The following is a 20,954-nucleotide window of genomic DNA, read 5'->3' as shown; positions in this document are numbered from 1 at the left end:
GTAGTGCTTGGTAATGACGTATTTATCGACGTGATTACGAATCTTTGTAAAAAAACCACATGTTCAGTAATGGATAGTTACCAAAGAATGCAGCAATTTCATTCATCTATATCTAAACGTAATTTGATTCTGAAAATATTTGCAAAACAAGTGTTCTGAAAAAGTAAANGCATGTTTAGCAAAATTGATATAAAACAGCCATATTATAAAAAATTAAAGACAACAGTGCATTGTTGTTCCTTAAATTACTAAGTATACAAAGTTTTTAGAAAAACATACTTGCTAGTCATACAACACCTTGTCTTTCAGGATGCNAAGCATCTCAACAGCTACGCGCTGAAATTTTCAATTAAACATCCTAAGCATGTGATAAGCAACACCGCAGTGTGAATGATCACTATCACTCATCAATAAAAAACAAAATCTCTACTTACAAAATACTAAAACTTACCTACTCACATAATACTCTACAAAAATACTCACCAAACGCACTGATGGCAACACGCACTACCAGACTTGTATGATGTATCCGAAAACAAGTGCAAATCGACTATATTCACGATATATGCTACTATTACAATCATTATTTAATTATATGTTACTCCTGCGACAAGCAAAGCCACACATATTTCTGGAGCAATACTGGGTAACGCCATTAAGCCAACTTAAACTAACGCAGGAGTATGAACGTACATCTACTCGATGTTGATGATGTAATCCATTCCTATAATGGGCAAAATGTGTACTTATTTTTGTGATGGCACATTTAGAACGCATTAAGGTAAAGGTGACATACCATGCTGGCAACAGCAACTAGAATTCCAAAACGAATTACGTTGACGTACACTATTTAATTCGATAACAAGAAACATGCAGGATCAGATATAAGTAGAATTAGAAGACATTAGTAATAGTAACAGATTATAGATACTCAATTACTTACAGATTTTTGTACATTTTTTCAATCCATTCAGGGAAACCCGAACCACCATTAGAGAAAAATATTCAAGTTTATAGAAATAGTTCCACAGCACTGACACAACCCATTGCTATAACAAAGTGCATAAAATTCATTCTTACTGTGACGATGAAGAAAGCCAGAAAGCGGAACTGTTGAGATACATGACTGATCACGGTAGAAACATGAACAGAGCAATAGTCAAACTAAAAAATCGAAACTTAATAACACAGCGAAATAAAGCATTGGATTACAAAATGAATGAAATTCAAATATCATCGTGATGCACTGTTATTCGGCTTCAATCACTTTTTATAATATGGCTGTTTCTCATAGGTATCACTTCAACCGCCATCCTGAGTTCATATAAAGCGCACGTAACGTAATAAACAGAACAGAAATAAAGAAAGAATAAAGTTGAAATTATTTAATAGGTAATTTGTCATATAAACAGAATATTTTTTACCTACACTCTTGTACCTACACCTACTCTTTTTACCCATCCATTTTATAAATAGGAAAGATAGGAATAAATTTTATAAATTTCTAATGTAAAATTCAAATTTCAAATTTTCTAAAATCAAAGGCAACCAATCTACAATATTACTTACATTAAGTTGCACGTACGAATACAATAACAGACTTGCTGCTGACGGCGTTGCTAACTTACAATCTAAATATCTCGCAAATAATCATTTTGCGCAGCTGCTTGTTGGCCATCATTTTTATTGAAATTTCACGGGAATAAACAAGATTGCAAATCAACAGCAGATGAAAATAATTATGATGCATAGTGGCAGCATCTTCTCATGATAGGATTTTTTATATTCATTGATATGAAAATAAAATAATGTAAATTCTAAAAATGAATTATATTAATGCAGTCATCTCTAAATATAAACAGAAATAGATGCTTCTTCGTCTTCAGCATCTGATGTTCCTGAAAGTTAGCAATAACAACAATAGAGAAGAAACCCGTCAGTTTCCATTCACCATATAAGTAAACTAACATGCATAGCATGCCACCACCAAAATATCAAATCCAACTTACCAGTTATTCATGGATGGTGTTGAAGAGCGCAATTATAATTGACCACGTGCTAGTTTGATAGCATTGCAGTGAACTGCATAACCTAATAAAATCGATGTGCTTAGTCAATTGTATAATAAGTAAATTATGCAAATGACTATTTACTTTGCTTCAGGAAGAATAACCTAATTTTCCATCACTAATAGCGCAGTAAAATAAACATTATGAGCAACATTATAAAACGAGACGATGAAATTTATTACGTTTTTATTTACACACTTCCTATTACTACGTAATATTGCATTGTTATGCAAATTTTTTCCCTAAAATTACCTGAAACGTAAAGTTATTAACATAAAGCATCGCAAATTACTAAAAATAAACGGAAATGTTATCACTGCGTATTTATGCATGTTGTGGAATTTAGTTGCTTCAAAGTACAAGGTGATTCAATAAATTATATTTTATCAGTGCTTTTCTTCTAATCAAAATTATAATTTTAAATAGCTCCCACTGAAAATAGTTGCGAAAATAAAATACTTTTTCAGATTTATGGAAAATTAAACAGTTGACAGGAAATATTGTAACATGCAGTTTATCTCAGCACAGAAGTTACCATGTGCGCAGCGTAGACATAATGTTGGTAAGCGGCTGCTCCAGGGGGTATGCCGCTTGACAGCTCACCTCCACGTTCGATTGCGCCTTATGATAATTTATAGCAAGACTGCAAACTTGGTTGAGAACTGCATCAGGGCGCTTTATACAATGTGAGAAAAACTCTCACCGCAAAAATTCAGTAACTGAGCGATTTGCAGTGATTTCAAGAAACTTATGCGGGTGACAATTCTGTATTGCATTTCATGAAAAGAATAAAACAAAAGAATCAGGAGTAGCCTGGATTTGGTTATATTGCTAGTCGACAGCAATTATGAGAAATTAGATTTATATGAGATAAAAACAGCTAAGTGCTGTTCATTCAACTGTAAATAGGGTGTGGGCAGAATTTTCAGTTGAATGTGATCTCTGTTCAGCTTAGCATTATTAAGGGATCAGTGATGGGGATAATTAGAAAGGAAATGAGGGCGGGACAGCATAGCAGGAAGGAATGAGTTAGAAGTTGAAGGATGGAGGAGGTGGAAGTTGTCATATGCGTTCTTCCACTCAATCATCACGTATAATATTCAGGCGTTGCTTCATTTATCAATACTGACAACATTGATGGGCATTGAGTTATTTTCTCAATGACAGAAAATAGGTGCATCTGTATAAGTCAGTGCTATTGGCGGTAAAATGACATAATAGAAACTTTAAGGAGTCATTTCATAAATGAAGGGAACGTTACTGCCATTCTGAAAGTATGAAAGGTGGTGGTATAAAAGTATGTTCTCTAACTAACAGCAGCTTTCGTATGTCATGCTGAAACAATCTTGTGCACGATTTGAGCAGTGACAAGCATTTAGGGGTGCGATTGTGCGACAGCAGCATCCCGGTGACAGACATTTCCTTTAAACAATTGGGCAAGTATGTTACCTTAGCAATAAACATTACAGTGGACAGTAAATATAATGCGGGAGGGGTTCAACTGCTATGTCAGAGTACTACTTTACAAATGGATTTGTAAGGACTATTGAAAATTATAGCAAAATATACCATTAGTACTATTTTATAATGGCTTGGCAGTAATAAAGTCTCGAATATTAGTTGAACATCATTACTGAAAAACAACGCGCTAGTTTCCATTCAAAAAGACTAAAATCAAACAACTCGAAAAGCTTAAAAAGCGCGCATGTTTAGGGCAGTTTGCCAAGAGAAAGAAAGAAAACATTGTATGAAAAATAGCAAATATATAAAAATTCATACCTGTCAGCAGACCTGTCAGGGATGACGTATAAAGCAAACGTAGAGTCATACATTTTGTAACTGATGTTCATGGTTTCTTCATATTTTTAGTGTCGCAATCGCAACGTAATTGTTGCAGTGAAGCATCGAAATGACCAAATAACGCAATGCAGTAAGTAATTAGACCGCCCTTCAGCAGCAAACATTTATACTATAATGGAGTTCCCTCAATAAACAGAAATTTATATAAGGAACATTGGTACCGTATTTGCATAGCACACAGTGCACGTAGCAGAATGCCAACGGCAGTGTTTAACATCACATTAGCATAAAGTTACTCTTCTGACCTAGAAATGCATGTATGCTTTGAAAACGTATAACAATGTAATGAGCTAACAACAAAGATTATAATAATTGCTGAACAACAACAAAATCCTGAATACGTTACAGATCAAAGCCACTATCTATCACAAATAATATTATGGCGTAAATTAAAGAAGTATAAAATAGTGTCTTACGTAAATGGGGCTGCACTGGCACGATAATAATGTCGCAATATTCAGCAAAATTCATTCATTATTTTAAAGGAACTGATTGTTTAGTGAACATTTCAATCAGACTTTGATCAACCACTTTGAAAAGAAAAATGAATGCAAAAAACAGAAGAATGGCAAAAAATAACATTTACTTAAAACGCAAGCATAATGAATTAGTAATTTCATTTAATGCACATGCTGGATTGAAGTACTGAAAACTGTGCATCACGGTTGTCACTTTAGTCAGTGTGGAACCGGCAATATTGTTATCTTATATGCATGGAGAAAATACAGAAGCAAATTATTAAAAATTTATAGATTTTGCACCCTGACACTTTACATCGTGCACTAATGCACATTCATTTACGATGCGATCTAGTGATGCATATCTTTGATTTCTGAAAACATGCAAATTTAGCGTGGTACTCACCATAGTATAATGATTGCAAGTTCTACTTCACTATGATCTCCCGTGTGTGAAGTATTCAATTTCATAGTATGTTAATTGTGAAAGTGAAAATGGTGAACGCAAAAGTATACTATGCTTCTTTTGTTTGTTTGAAGCACCTTTAAAAATCAAAAGTAATGTACTACTAATAATATTTATAAGTGAATAGTGCTAGCATAAACCCTTATAAGTTCACATTTATTATGTTTGTCAAGTTATGAGAATAACGTATATCACAAAAGCATCAGCATACATTCTCAAGCATCACTTACCTTTTAAAAATACAAGACTTTCAAAAGTGGAATTATATTTCTCACATGCCACTCTTTTGTTGCATTTGTTTCCAAATCATGACAATGCTAAAAGTGAATAATATTATTGTGGTCATCTCAACATAAAAACAAATATAGGTACACGTTTGTGTAAAGCATCTGAAAGGAAATAATAATAATACTAATACAGATGCCGATTAATGTTCTCTCACTATATTTAAAAGTCAACCAAATAGCATTCATAGAAAAGTAAGGGCAACATATTATCAAGCATAATTCAAAGATTGTAATGAAGTGTGGGATTATAGTTGAACACATGCTTCTAGCCGTCGCCCAGCACTAAATAACTGAATATAATAGAAATGCTCTGAAGTGGTGCTTGATAGTAAATACAATAAATAAATTATGCAGATAGAAAACTACTTTGCCTCTGGTAAGAACAGGCTAATTTTATATCACTAATAGCGTGGTAGCGTGCATATGGTGAACAATTTAATTAAATGACGAACGTCATTTGCTTTTTATTTAAATGCATAATATACCGTAATATTTCTTTACGATGTCAATTTCTTTCACTGAAATATTCTGAAAAGCTGAAAGACTAAATATTTCTAACACAATCTGCAAAAACTTCTAAATTAACAGAATTTAGCTGGGTGAAAGTGTATTGTCATGCAGTACATTGTATTGCATGTTTTCCTTACAATCAATATTCAAAGTGTAATGAGCAGTTTTCACCAAAAATCAACTTATAAAATATAATATCAGTTAAATACATGTGTTGAATAAAATTAATAATATATTTTAGGAAAAGTTAGCATAGAAATAATGCTCAGCTTCAATCCATTAATAGGAACCACAATTACTAAAAATACCATAATAATAAATATAATTAAAAGAAGTGACAAATAAACAATTGATACAAACAACACAATTACAAAAACAAATATGATTTGCTGAAATCATCAACAAGAAAGAATACAAGGAAATTTCAAATTCTATACATGCTTGTGATAAAGAAATGCAGAAAGTAAATGAAAGGTGAAATATCCCCTTTAACAAAACGAAATGCGACACAGAAAAATCGCTAAATCGCTTCACTTTCATGTTCTGATTACAGCATAAATACCATTTGAATATTTCTGAAAACATCAATAGCATTATACATTTGTATTTGAAAAATAATTAATATAGTTGTCAAAGAAAGTGAGCTTTATTACTTCAAATATAATGGATTGAACAATACGAAAAAAATATTGAAACAGGCTAATCATTTTTAAAGCAAAGTGCAAAATGCTTCATTTAATAAATTTCCCGCAAATTAAGTATATATAAGCAAAGTTACGGTTGCGTAAATATTCTATCAATCAAGATAAACAAACTGCCGAATTTAAAGCAGTTTATTTCAGAAGTATGGAAATGTGTTCAATCAGACTTTGCAGAACTCTCCAATTTATTGACATATAGCTATATTCATCAAAAGAATTCAAAATTTCGAAAAAATATTTTTCCCTAAAAACGTGAAAACAGCAAAGTCTATAGCTCACGAAATTTCGAAATTTTTGAAAATCCTATTTTTTTCCAAAAATAGTGTCAGAATGTAAGAAAAAATTAAAAAAGCAACGAGGTTGGTGTCACGTTGGTTGATTGCGTGTTTCTGGAGATATTGTAGAAAAACTGAAACTAAAATACAATTTTAATGATGAAGGAAAAAAAATAAAATAAAAAAGTTGAAAAAATATTTGTAGAAAACTATTTTGTTAAAGTTTATCAAGAAATCCACAATATTTTGAACAGAAACAGGTTCTTGTTTAAATAACAATTGTTCCTGAATTTTGTTTCCATATTACAGCATACAAAAAGTTTCAAATTTTTGTTAACGCTATTTCATTGATTGAATACACTAAAGAAAGAAGAATTAGTCAAAATAATAATATATAAATGCAATTTTAATCCAACATACTGTTGCTTATATTTGTAAATGTCACAATCCCTAACCAACTATTCTATCAAATTTCTGAAAAAGTCATCGATTACATGTTAATGAAAATTTATATACCCATAGTTTACGTATTATTGTAGTTGGTAATCAACTATGCAAGAAACAGATCGTTCGAATTTCGTGGAAACATGCTTTTAGTGTTTTTGAACTTATAAGTTAATATCTGAGCGGTTTCGAAACAATTCTGTACACGGAGATATTGTTTCATCTTCAGTTGTTAGTCTAATTATGATTATTCCATTTCGAACTAATTATTATCAAAACAAATACTATATGTAAGGCTCATTTTGTTATGTGGAATTCAAGGAGTGCTGAAAATGAGAATAAATCAAAATAGCCGCAGGTTTAGTACCAATGACATGCTAATGTAATGATAAGAATCATGAACAGCATTGTAATTCATGAAATGATTAGTTTTCAAACAAAGCAAATATTTGCTAAGCATACATTAAGACAATATAAATAATAATAATAATAATATATTCGACGTCTAAGAGAAATAACGTTTGAAATTCGTTTCATTTGATGATAATAAACAGATAAATTAGAAAAAAGTTCATATATTGAGCGAATAAATCAAATTTCAGCAAGTTTTGAAACAACATTTGATAACTTAATCGGATTAGGCTGAAAATAACGGAAAATTGGTTTGCTGAAAACTGAAATATATTGTACAAGGATGCATTTTTGGACAAATTATAGCACTAGAATGCCAAGAATGGTTCATTAGCTGAATCTCACAGAGTTCAGTTCAGTTTAAAGAAAGTTACTGATGAGCAACTTTCCTGTGTATTAAAATCGACAAACTGTTAAGTTTAAAATCAATTTATTCCATACGTATGGAATTGTGTTCAAACAGATTTGCAGAACTCCCTAATCTTTCGATATATAAATAACTATATTCATCAAAAGAATTCAAAATTTCGAAAAAATATTTTTCACGAAAAACGCGAAAACAGCAAAGTCTATAGTCCATGAAATTTCGAAATTTTCGAAAATCCTATTTTTTTCCTAAAATTGTGTCAAAATGTAGGAAAAAATTAAAAAAGAACAATGAGGTTGGTCTCACGTTGGTTAATTGCGTATTTCTTGAGATATTATAGAAAAACTGAAACTAAAATACAATTTTAATGATGAAGAAAGGAAAAAAATAAAATAAAAAAGTTGAAAAGATATTAGTAGAAAACGATTTTATTAAAGTTTATCAAAAAATTCACAATATTTTGAACAAAAACAGGTTCTTGTTAAAATAACATTTGTTCCTGAATTTTGTTTCATATTACAGCATCCAAAAAGTTTCAAATTTTTGTTAACGCTATTTCCATGATTGAATACATTAGAAAAAGAAGAATTTGTCAAAATAATCATATATAAATGCAATTTTAATCCAACCTGCTGTTGCTTATATTTGTAAATGTCCCAATCCTTAACAAACTTGTATTTTGATTTAATTTCTGTTGTGAATTACTGCTTTAAAGGTGATTTTGATCAGCTGTATTATACCATTGTAAGCAGGTGGAAAATTATTTCAAATAGCTACATATTTTGTGTGAATAAAGTAGAGAATGACTGATGAAGATGATAAAAAGTATAGCATTCAATGAAATGATTGTTTTCTAACAAGTGTAAGAAATGCAAGGCATATGTTGGTACAATCGGGTATTAACGAATGTTCTGCAGGTATAATGTTTGAAATTCAATTCACGGTTTCACTGGAACACATTAATGAAAATTTAAACCGTACAACGTTTCGTTTGCACCACAGCGTTCTTTGAAACAACTTTCAACATACTAATGCTGTTGTACAAATATAGCGAGCAATTTCAATAAACGATGACTGTTATTACGGCTTTGTTTACATTTCATTATATGCAAAGTTTTATTGGTATATAAATGTTTCGCTGAAATTACACTAAAATCTATTCTTTTGACGTTACGAAAACAACACGAACATTTCAATTTCATTAAATCCTTCTATTTCATACATAAAAGTTTGAAGTTCATTAATAGCATAAACTGACGAAAACATAAAAATGTGCTTGATGAAACAAAATCAAATAGGCATTTTTCATTCTTAATTTAACGCTAATTAAATCAATAACTGAAAAAACGGCATTAAATTTCATGAAATGATTGCCATGAACTGTGGATTCTACAGTAATAAACACAAAGAAATGCAGGAAATAATAAGTAACATTCAAATTTTCATTTATGTTCTACTTTTGAAAATGCCTAATAATTTCAAATCGGAGAACTCAGAGGCTTCGTCAGCAGTGTCTTTCAAAATGTTTTTACTGTGATTAAAGAAATATTCAGAAATGAAAAAATACCTTTGAGTATATCGCCAAAACTGCGTTGTCCTTCCTACTTTTACTTTATAGGTTTCGTCCTTAAGTGCTTACTTTCCATTTATTAAAATTATGAAATTCTGAAACGTATCAAATGTTAATTCTAGCTGAATATTTGTCGTGTCGTTGGTTTGTTAAACGTTATTATAGATGAAAGAAGTTTTATTATCAATTCACAAAAGTCACAATTAACCGCTAACAGAAATGGCAAAACTGGTCATCTTTAATGTAATATATTAAAAATAAAATAAAGAAATAACTGGCAACATATATAAATATAATTCATACTTGAAAACAGACGCCGTTAGTGATGGAGTGTGGCGGAGATGAGGAGCAAAATTTTCCAATTTCTGTTTAATGTCAGTGACCGCATTTTCTGTCTAGTACGAATATGGTATTCGTTACAGTGAAGCTGCAAAATGTGCAAATTACGCGACGCAGTCATTGAAGCGTTCTTCATTAGCGAATACTTGTACATAAACTGCATGTCGACAATAGAGAGCGTTTTATATGTAAGAAACCGCCTGCGGATTTGAATGGCTCAAAGTGCTTTCAGCTGAATGCCATCGGCATAGTTCACCATCAAATTATCATAAAGTTGCTTTACTGACCTGTAAATACGTATGTTTGTCTAGCGTAAAGTAAGGCAGTGAGCTCTGGTGGCGCTTCACTATGCTATTTTCATGCAGTTCAATATGGAATTGTTGTAGTTGAAATAATAAATAAGAAATTCAGTATATATTATATATGTAAATATCTACATATTTTGTACATCATTTCAAATAAAATAAGTACATTTTTCGACAAAAATCACATTTTATATTTGAAATATTTTTCATCGAATACCAAATATATTTATTTTCATAAAAGATACAACTTCAAATGATTAGAAAATATATTTGTGATATTCCTCTTCAAGGTTGTCATAAAATTGCCAATAAAACGATGCGTAAAAGCGTCTTTTTATAAACACAAACTGAAATAAAAATACACAAAATAAATTCAGACAACTGTGAAACCTTGGTTGTGTTCAATTGCTTCTAATAATTTCTTGGCGAGAATTTCTTTGCTCTTGTACTTCGGCAAATCTATCAAGTTGAAACAGGTATGAGCAACCGGATAATACTCTTCACCGCCAAAGCAAGGTTGAATAATCATCTAAATGCATAAAACGAAACAAAAAAAATCATCGCAATTAAAAGATCTAAAGTAAATTTTCCATGTGAATAAAAAACAAGATTAGCTTTTAATAAAATGTTGTTGCTTCAACTTTACTAATTTCACCTACAACTGTTATTTCAACAAACAATAATCGTTGTTTACCCCAGTGAGAACCTTCATCTCGAATAATCAACTAACTAACTATTTAATAAACTCGTAAACGTGAATATGATGATTTACATGAAAATTTCCAAAATGGTAACTGCTCGCTGTGCATTTCACGCGGACATGCACGCATGCATACGATGCATTTACGATACAGTTATCTTCTCACCAATCCGCTTACATGGCATGTAAACTTTATACACATTCTACTGTTAGACTGAAGAAACAGAATAGACAACAGCTTACCTTTATTTGATCCATCCCTTGAAATGGAACACGATCGCTTCCAGTTACAAACAGCAAAAATTTTTTCTTCTGCTCCAGAGACATTTCATGAAACACTTCCCAAAATAAAACAATTGTTGGATCCTGCCTCCAGTATTCTCCACGATACTGAGTGCCCTACGAAATAAGAAGTGGGATCAAACAACTACTTAAAAATAATACACCCATAATTCAGACATCAACTTACTTTTTCAAACGCTACCCAGTCGTACTGCTGGTTTCCAATGATACATTCCATCAATTCCAAGGGTTGAAACATTGGAATAATGCAACCAGCGACAACTCGATTAAATCCTTTTTTAAATGCTTCAAATTGATGCAGTACCATTTGGTTCAACTTATAATCAACATACAAATCGACATATTCTTGACGATTCGCCTTTGTTACGTTTATATCAGCACCGCCAGGCTTCAATTCAACGGTTTCAACTTTATCAAGACATGGAAGCGATATCTTCAAATAACAAAGTAAATATTAATATTTATTTGTAGAACATTTTGTTTCAAAATTCAATTCCAATGTACAGCCCAAGCTACTGGACGATGAACATACTTGAAAATTAACACCAAATACAGATTCAAAGTCATCGTCGTCGTAATCCAACATTTCTTCCAAGCACCTGAAAATAGTTATTTCAAAGTATAATCATCAATCACCAAGATCACCTATATCAATAAAATTTACCGCCCTTCTGTTGGACTCAGTTCTTTCAGATCTTCCAAAGTTACCGGTTCGTTAAGCAACTTTTTGTAAAGAGCCAAAGGAAATGGTAATGCTGCAATGACATTGTTATATATTGTCATACCACACAAGATTCCAACGTATTCATAAGTTTGTGGCTATAATGAAAATATTTTTTCAGATAAACCTTAATTTGAATTCCATTTCATACTTCTTCAAAATTGTAATGCGCAAACCAAGTATATCGGCTCTCTTCGTATTCGACAAACATGCCATATTTTGGATTGAACAGTTCTTGAAAAATAAGCATAAAGAATTCTTTCTTCAAACCACCCAAATCATCTGCATCTTCTCCAACAAATTGCACCTAGAATTTTAAACCAAGAAGATCTATGCAAAAAGTTTTCAATAAAAAATATCGCCAACTTTTAATGGTCTTTTCAAGTCATACGATGTAGCAACAATGAGCTGCTTGAAAGTATCCTCGATGATGTTGTTTCGAGAAACACTTATGAAAAAATATTCCCTCACTTGAGCGATCTAAAAATACATAAATGCGCCAAACAACTGGAACAAACAAAGCAAAAATATAATTTTATTTTACCACCATTTCCACAGCAACGTTGACTTGAAAAAGAATACTTTTCGCCACCGCGTTCAATATAAATGGATAATGGCAAAACAGAAACCGATTTGAACACTGCAAACGTACAATAATTCATTTTTATCAATCGAACTGACATCGCTAATTTCACTTGCAACGGAGCAAAAAAAATTTCTGGTAACAATTATACAAATTATCAAACTTATTTTACACTCATTTTTTCAAATTAACCCGGCAAAATTTAAATTTTGCAATATTTTTTTCAAATAATGAATGCAATTTAATTTAAAGTAACAACTGCTTTTGATATGAACAAGCAGATGATAAGACGCTTTTCTGCTTTCTAACAGTAATAACTTTAAAATAACTTTAGCTAATCTTATCCAGCAGTTTATCTGAAAAAATCAATGAATCAAACACATTGGAAATGAACATCACCGGTCATTTCGAAAAGCATTTATTTATTTTATAATTTAACATTTAAATAGCAATAATAAAATTTTGCAGAAAAAATAAAATTAATACTACCTGCTTGTCTTCATTCATAGTTTGCAAAAAATCATCGCGAAGATTAATTTTCTTTTCCAAATCATCAATGTAAAAGCTTGAAAACGGAATTTTCCGAACTTTCACATTCACCTAATAGAAACGATACGCTAAGAAAAATGCTAGGAGCAAAAATTAACACAGTACAACAATTACCTTGTTCAAATGAGAAAGAACATCCAATGCTGATTTAATTGCAATGACAGGAAATGACTAGAGTTCAAGGAAAAAAAATAAACAGAAAAAAAATTTCACGTACAAGTCAAACTTACATTTCGATTTTGGCCATACCAACCATGTTCATTCATCAAATTATCAATAAAAAAACAAGCCATTTGCTTAAAAACCTAAAATTCAGCAAATGACAAATGCATAATAATTCATGGGAAAAGCATTCTGCATTCTGTTCACTTTCAAAATTCTGTTCAAGTGACGGACCGCCAGACATGACCACCACGATTCTAAAATTAACACCAATAAAATTATCAAATTTTCTAAAATCCACTACCCTATCCAATTTAACATACCAAGGAACTCCCAAGTGGTGGAATTTTGATCAGATAGACAAAGCGTAAATGGTACGACAATGTTGCGATAGTACTTCGAGAAGGAAAATATATGACACCAAGGCAAGATCAGGTAAACACGAGCAAATTCAATATCAATCAACGAACTTCTTAATGATGGTATAAGTGAAACTTCAACTGACCGAACCATCTGAAAAGTGTTCAATACAATTATTAAATAATATTAATATTCACTTATTTATACTATCGATTCAACTTTAGGATGGGCAGTGCAATAGTCAGATAACAACAAAAACGTTTCCATAGCTTCGTCCATATTAATACAGCTGTGACGCTCCGTAACTCCAAATCTGTCATTGCCACTGCAAAATCAAATAATTTTAATAACATGCACACTTGAATAGGTCGGTCGAAGTAAATACCTCTGCAAAAAGGAACCATTTAAACAACAAAGACTAGTCATCACCGTTTCAACAAAACTAAAAACAATCGTCAATTTAATAAGCGCTTATTGAATGCGCTTAGGTACGCTTGTTTAAGCTTTGCAAAACTCACTCGTATAAGTGTTCGGGTTCCTCATTAATCAGGTGTCTGACAAAACTCAATGACAAATGTTTGACAGGGAAAGATGGCACCGTGATCGCTTTGTTATCACCACCACCATCATCATCACCATTCTGTAAAATGAACATTCTTCATGCATATTTAAAAAAATCTATTCACAAACATTACTGGCTCTGAGCAGAGGACAAATGAAAAATCTGCTCCTGCAAAAACTTTACGTGGCTGCTTTTCTATAGGAATCGGCAACGGTATGGAAGTAGTGTGCTTAACATTAAGAAGACCAAGCTGTCCGGAAGTGTTCAGGCCAAATGCATATAATTTATTTTCTGTTATCGCCAATGTGTGACATCTAAATCAAGTATTACAATTGCAAAGTTATTAAGCGTAAAATGAACAAACCTTCCGCATGCAACGTCCAGAACCACGGAACCCATCAATTCCATTACTTGCTTCGGAAATAACTCGCTATTTTGATTGCCGTGACCAAGCTGTCCGTATGTTCCGGCTCCAAAAGTAAACAATCCTCCAGTCTAATAGAAAACGTAAAATAATATAAAAACAACTAAAAGAAAAGAATTCTCGATAAAAGTCTTATGCTTTCAAGTTAAAAAATTTAAACTTAAATGCAGGTTTAAAAACTGAAAACTAAAGAAAAAAACATTACTTATTTAAATTATATTCTAAGTTCTAATTATTTACAGTTGTTAATTAATCCAACAACTAAGCGATACCTGAACAAATCGTATAACAGTAGTATATTATTTAATAATTCATTTTCTTGAATATTTCATCTGAAAACGTTAACTTTATTATCTTTAAAACAATACAGTACTCCATGTACCCCCTTTCGAATATCTAACACTTATTCTGCCTATACTATTTACTTTTTCGAATTTCCTTACTACCTGTCCTATATAATGTCACCCAAATAAGCAAAGAAAAACAAATCACCGCTGTTACAGCCACAGAAAAATCTTCTCCACAGGCTAGTCGAATTACCTTCTGTGTGCGAAGCAATTTCACCAAAGAAGGATAGAGAATATCTACCAAAATAAAAGTTTTCTATCAAATATACAGTACATGTATAAATAAACAGAAGATAATTTAATCAATAAAAAAAATATAATTTTCTAACTGTAAAACTACACTGCCAAAAAAGAAACTAACCTCGTTGCTCATTTTGACCGATTTGACCAAACCTAAACAATATTAGTTGAAAAATTGTTAAACAGAAATTATGTCAAAAATACATATTTTTCCCCCATCCAAATACGGTACCGCTTGGAGTGAGTACCAAACTATGGGATGCACCGGCTGCCAATTGGCATATTGGTATTCCCATCAGTTTATTTACCGTGGTTGGTCCGATAAATGATTCTCGTGTTCCAATGCCGAGCTGACCATGATCATTCAATCCCCAAGCGTGGAGAACCCCATCTGCTCAAACGATAAAATACATAAGTGCACACAATACATTAAAATCATTAACAACAAAAAGTGCATGAACAACCAACCTATAAACACTACTGCTACTGCAATTTACAACATTCATATGATTTCAAGTTTTATCTTTTCAAAAAATGTTGCATGAATAAAATTTACACAAAGTAAAAATTTTAACTGTTACAGTCTATGAATAATGCTGCTTACTGGATTCCAGAGCTAAACTGTGGTTTGAACCGCACGCAATTTGAACAATATTCGCCAAATTAATTTCCCTAAAAATGAACATGTTATCAAGCCCATAATGCAAAACACTTACTGAATTCGAGGATATCGAGCTTTTGCTACAACATTCATCCGTTCCACACCAAGCTGACCATACACATTCGAACCCCAAGAAAATAGATGGCCATCATTTGTTAAAGCAACACAGTGGGCATCGCCACATGCCACACTGATAACGTGAATTCCAACGAAGCTTTCTATAAGTCCTAAACAATTTCATTATAATTACTTACACTCACTTATAAAACATAAAATGCCAAAACAAAACTGCATTTTCCGTCTTCGTCAAAACGAATAATTTTTAAGCAAAATTTAACTTGTTTCACTTACAGTTCATTCTTTACACTTATTTTTATAATTCACAATTAATGTTTTACAACAAACAGATGAAACATTCAGAAATACAAGAAAAACGCTTAACATCTATATACCAATGTAAATTTTCATATAGATCTCAAAAAAATAAAAATCAAATAATATCAAAACTGCACATTAAAATAAACAATGAAACATAGACAATCAAATTCAAATATAAGCATAGCTCACTTGGCTTTCGTTTTATACCGTCATGACCAAGTTGATAAAAATCATTGTTTCCACAAGAAAAAACACTGCCGTCATCAAGAAGCATCACAGAATGATGTCGGCCGCATGCAATCTGACGGATTTTCAGAAAATTCTTCGTCGACTCAACAAGAGTTAAACTTCTAACATTTTCTTCAGCAATTCCACCAAGTCCCAGCTGACCATCTGACGTATTGCCACAACATAGCAAAGACATACTTCTAAAATTACAATGAGCACGTATATAAGAAGTTTATTTTTCCTGACAAAAAAAACAACACATGAAAACTGAAAAATCGCAAACATCACAAATAACTTTAAAAAAATCAACCTACCAAGACATACAGTATCGACCGTAATAGTAATAAATAGGTATTATTGAATGAATATTAAGCATGCCTGAGCAGTAATAGTTAAATTTAATCATCACTTTATTAAATTAATTGACTTCAATTTTATCTTAACTGATTTAATCGTTTATTAAATAATTTCTTGAACAATTTACAGTAAAACAATACAAAGTACAAATACAAAGTTTGCTGGTTTAAAGAAAATTAAAACAGAAGCAGAAACGATTGTAGTTCTGATTGTACGATTGTACAATTGTATATGATATAAAAAGATGGCTGCAAATCAATGGCAACTGTAACTATGAAAAATATACAGTATGAAATAATCAACTGAAAATAAAGTAAATTTTAAACACGAAACATTTAAACAATTTAAACTAAAATAACTTTAAAATAAGCTTTAAAATGCATGAAATGGCGTACGCCATTGAAACTACTGCAGTTTATTCTTCTTTAATCCAACACCTGAACGCTTGCAATAATGGAATGCCCTTTCTGTGGAAAGAAATTCAAAGGACGTGTCCAGTTTTCGGTAAGAGAGTGAATTCTAAATTTAATTTTAATATTTTTAACCATACACCACGTTTAAAAAAATGTAAATTTATTTTCAGTTCATCATTGTTAACTTAAATTTCCATCAAATAATTATTGCAAATAAAGAAATAAAATACATTAAAACCTTTCAGTAGAAATCAATTATATTCAAATTAAAAAACTGTAGACCGTTTTCAAACCAGTAATATGGTTAGAATCATTACGTGCATGGAACTGTTGTATTTAAATATGCTATTGCATAACATTTACTAATGCAGATAAGAATTCAAATAGAAACAACCACACATACTTTTTTTTGAAATGTTCAACCTGTCACCTGTCACCTTTACAGTACAATGTGAATAATTATACAAATCTGAAAATAAGGCAGTGAATTGATGAAGTGAAAGTGAAAGTTAAAGCATTTTATTATAATTTCAGGATCACATAAACATCCACTTTGGTATTCGTCCTTTCCAATGCAGCAAATGCAACAAGTGCTACAATAATCGTGGTGCCTATCACAACCACATGCGAATTCACAGTAACGAACGGCTTTACATTTGCATGTTATGCAAAGCAGACTTTTTGTGGGAAGCCTCGTTGAAATGGCATCTGAATGTACACAAAAAGAAAGGAGAAATAACAGCGGGAATGGTGAGTAAAAGATAAAATCAATAAAATTCTGATGAAAGTAATACACTGCCTGTTACCAGGCTAGCCAACTTTATGAAAGAACCGTAAACGTTGTACGTTTCAAAAAGAAGCAATTGAAGCTTGCTGCACAAGCAGAAAAAGAAAACTACATTCCAAATCCTATAATGGAAAAGTAAAGAACAACTTATCTTATTGCACCTAACATTATAACTGTCAAAATAACAATTAATTACACTAGGGATTTATAACAGTTTTTTCAGGATTTATATATTAATAAAATATTCCATGATATGTTATTTAAAAATTATAACACATAAAGCACGTATAAAAAGGATTAACGGAAACTTAAATATTAAGATATAAGAAATTTATCGAGTACCTGTATATTAATCACTGTTCATTGCAGAAATCTACCAGACCTTCTGCCCTACAACTGCGGCAAACAGCAGGGTACTGTTAATATGTACGATAAAGGTGCAAAGGATAGAATTAATTGTCAACTACCGGGAATAAGTGCATTCAGAAAGAACTATAATTATGAAAACACAAAAAATTACAAATACTGGATGAATGAAGCGAATGCATTCTATACTAATACAGAGGAATGTTTCTCGCAACTGGCAAATGGATCAGCTAATACCAAGTATATTTTACACGTTCTTTACTATTTAAAACAAATGACATATTTAAATTTTTGGTACATTTCACTGCACTCACTTATACTGGAGCAAATAAATTCTAATGCTGCAAATTATTATAGACAAAATCCAAAGAGACCATTTCAAAACGGCACCAACTATATGTACCAAAATCATTATTCCCATCCTTTTATAATCACAAAAGAATATGACCAAAGTAATACAGCAGCTCCAGAAAATAAAAGCTTTTATGGCGCCACAACAGGGCAATTCAACTACGAAGGAAAAAACTTTTTTAAGACATATAATCAAGGAGCATGCATTATGAAACCATGCAAATACTACTCAATACAGCAATGCGATGAATATGATTGCTACTTAAAAAGGTATGCATTCACTGTTAATTTATTTCCAACAATCTCAACTTAAACATTTCAAATCACTAGCATTTAAGACTACTGAATGATAAATGAGCATACAAAATTTATGAAATCAAAATTAAAGATATAACTTAAAATTCAAACATAGGTTTTCATACTTCCATTAATAAATAGGCTGAATATTTTTTAAAGCATCGCTTGTTACAGCACAAATCCAAATGAAAGTTCAGAACTTCCAGCTAATCAGTCCAACCGTCACATTTCTTCTCTGGTTGGCAAAGAAAAAGAAGAAAAAGATTTGCTAGCTTTAGCTATGGAAGTTCTGTATGAAACCGAACCAAGGGAAACAAATGGTGAGGAAAAAGAAAACTTTCCAACAGTGGCCAATGGGAACAACATTAAAAGTAGTGGAAAAGACTGGAGAAACCATATAATTCAGCAAAGCGCTCAAACAAATTGCAGCTTCGAAAGGTATGCATTATTTTTATTTTACGTTATAAAATCACAGGGCAAACATTAAAAAAATAACAAATTAAAACATTTTAATTCATAACATTGCAAGTCGATTTAAAAATTCAACAACAACTTTTAATACTTAAATTACTTAAACATTCTCAACATATTTTACTGAAGCTTTGTAATATCTCCACAAATGAAGATTATCATAAGCTCAAAACAATGACAACTGTTTCAGAAACAGTCACCAGCAGTTGTACAGAACTTCAATTCCAGTCAATTCTCACATTCCTCAATACACCTATGACAGCGTCAGTAAAGAAGAACACGTTCATCAATACAGTACAGAAAACGAAGCACATCAGGACAGAGCAATAAATAACTACATCGAAATGTTTGTATTCAATTCAATTAGCAAACCATTACATCAGATATTTAACTACATCCACAATGATTTAAAAAGTCAATTTAACTTTAATTCCCTTAATTAATTTAATTTTTAAATTTATTCTTTTGCAATCAATTATAATGATAATAGGAAACTTTGGAAAAATATTCCACATATGAAAATTATTTCAGAAAAAAAGAAAATATGGACATAACGTATCAAAATAGCTTCAACGCAGAAAATCAAAAGTATCACAATACTTCACTAAGCAATAAACAAGAAGATAAAAGATGGCTAGCTTCATCTATAGAAGTTCTTTATGATATAAGACCAGAAGATTATGAAGTAAATACAAACACTGTAAAGACTGCCACAATTGCCAACAGTGAAAGCATTCAGAAAATAAGTGAATATTATACAACGCCAAAACAGGAAACAGTAAATCATTTTCAAAAGTTAGTATTAACAATTATTACAATTTTGTAGAGACAGAAATGATAAACTTTTTAACTTTCAGTTTCTATGAGCAACCAAATGGTTCCCTCTATTTAAATGATGAATTCCAAACTGTGTATTCACCAAATTTTCATGGAATTTATGAAAACAATACGACAAAAAATTTTCATCAAATTTCGCCAAACATGACAACAGAACAACAGTTCATTCCTGAGCAGCCTTTTCACTACACGTTTGGAGAACAGTACAATTTACAAAATGCCAGTGCACATGGCAACATCAACGGTAATTATACCATTCACAACAGAATGAACCACTACATGTCACATTCTCTGCAATTTTATAAAGTGATACATTTTCAGATCATGCTTTCAATGCAAATTATGCCTATTATCAGCCGCATGAAACGTTCGATCAACAGTTTATCCCACAGCCGGAAGGTCTACAGTTCTTTAACATGCTAAATTTTCATCTAAAGAAATTATTATTACACTTTTAGGAAATCCATACTATCAAAACAATCAACAAGCGGTATATGCAAATGAAACTTTTCATCCTCTTTGGAACATTGTGCAACCTCAAATTAGGTAGAGATGTTAATTTTTGTTGTTGTATTGTAAGAAATAACACCACTATCAATTTTCCCTCCTACAAATTCTGAGAATAAACTGTTTCATTTATGTTTTGCTTTTTACAGCTATAATCAAGACTTCGAATATGATAATGGTTCATTAAAGCAATTCAATGGCAGTGAAATAATCGCAGATTCGTCCCAGATGTTTCAAAACAATGTTTCAGCAACCAGCATTGCCATGAATGTGGAGCAATACGAGGTT

At 31.5% G+C, this 20,954-nt stretch overlaps 5 protein-coding genes across 5 annotated transcripts; 3 read left to right on the top strand and 2 right to left on the bottom strand.

Moving 5' to 3' along the window:
• Positions 1-595: 595 nt before the first annotated feature.
• On the top strand, positions 596-1,344 carry Tsp_02622 (conserved hypothetical protein). Its single transcript, XM_003378900.1, is given in 4 exon segments — positions 596-704; positions 975-1,009; positions 1,024-1,135; positions 1,295-1,344. 4 exon segments carry the CDS (start codon positions 596-598, stop codon positions 1,342-1,344), a joined length of 306 nt encoding a protein of 101 aa, XP_003378948.1.
• A 3,323-nt stretch (positions 1,345-4,667) lies between these two features.
• Positions 4,668-8,875, bottom strand: Tsp_02621 (hypothetical protein). Its single transcript, XM_003378899.1, has 6 exons — positions 8,825-8,875; positions 8,478-8,510; positions 8,155-8,193; positions 6,708-6,760; positions 5,129-5,242; positions 4,668-4,761 (listed from the first exon to the last, which is right to left on the bottom strand). The coding sequence occupies exons 1-6, from the start codon at positions 8,873-8,875 to the stop codon at positions 4,668-4,670; spliced, it is 384 nt and encodes a 127-aa protein (XP_003378947.1).
• A 949-nt stretch (positions 8,876-9,824) lies between these two features.
• Positions 9,825-10,544, top strand: Tsp_02620 (conserved hypothetical protein). The gene is made up of 4 exons (XM_003378898.1): positions 9,825-9,873; positions 9,951-10,054; positions 10,304-10,390; positions 10,440-10,544. Exons 1-4 carry the CDS (start codon positions 9,825-9,827, stop codon positions 10,542-10,544), a joined length of 345 nt encoding a protein of 114 aa, XP_003378946.1.
• Positions 10,545-10,905: 361 nt separating this feature from the next.
• Positions 10,906-17,037, bottom strand: Tsp_02619 (putative HECT-domain protein). The gene is given in 27 exon segments (XM_003378897.1): positions 10,906-10,965; positions 11,006-11,161; positions 11,232-11,498; positions 11,598-11,664; positions 11,730-11,884; positions 11,938-12,093; positions 12,178-12,266; positions 12,331-12,426; positions 12,629-12,686; positions 12,699-12,725; positions 12,859-12,969; positions 13,033-13,089; positions 13,149-13,223; positions 13,288-13,337; positions 13,404-13,593; positions 13,648-13,765; positions 13,959-14,080; positions 14,181-14,316; positions 14,367-14,497; positions 14,919-15,010; positions 15,135-15,166; positions 15,218-15,407; positions 15,618-15,685; positions 15,730-15,892; positions 16,110-16,148; positions 16,242-16,480; positions 16,997-17,037. The coding sequence occupies 27 exon segments, from the start codon at positions 17,035-17,037 to the stop codon at positions 10,906-10,908; spliced, it is 2,985 nt and encodes a 994-aa protein (XP_003378945.1).
• A 53-nt stretch (positions 17,038-17,090) lies between these two features.
• Tsp_02618 (zinc finger protein) lies at positions 17,091-20,617 on the top strand. The gene is made up of 9 exons (XM_003378896.1): positions 17,091-17,141; positions 17,585-17,800; positions 17,860-17,972; positions 18,207-18,824; positions 19,026-19,289; positions 19,513-19,668; positions 19,854-20,117; positions 20,180-20,403; positions 20,481-20,617. The coding sequence occupies exons 1-9, from the start codon at positions 17,091-17,093 to the stop codon at positions 20,615-20,617; spliced, it is 2,043 nt and encodes a 680-aa protein (XP_003378944.1).
• The last annotated feature ends 337 nt before the right edge of the window (positions 20,618-20,954 follow it).

This window comes from Trichinella spiralis (genome assembly GCF_000181795.1).
Source record: "Trichinella spiralis strain ISS 195 chromosome Unknown Scfld2, whole genome shotgun sequence".
In the NCBI taxonomy this organism is placed as follows: domain Eukaryota; kingdom Metazoa; phylum Nematoda; class Enoplea; order Trichinellida; family Trichinellidae; genus Trichinella; species Trichinella spiralis.
This window is presented reverse-complemented; position numbering and strand designations above follow the sequence as displayed.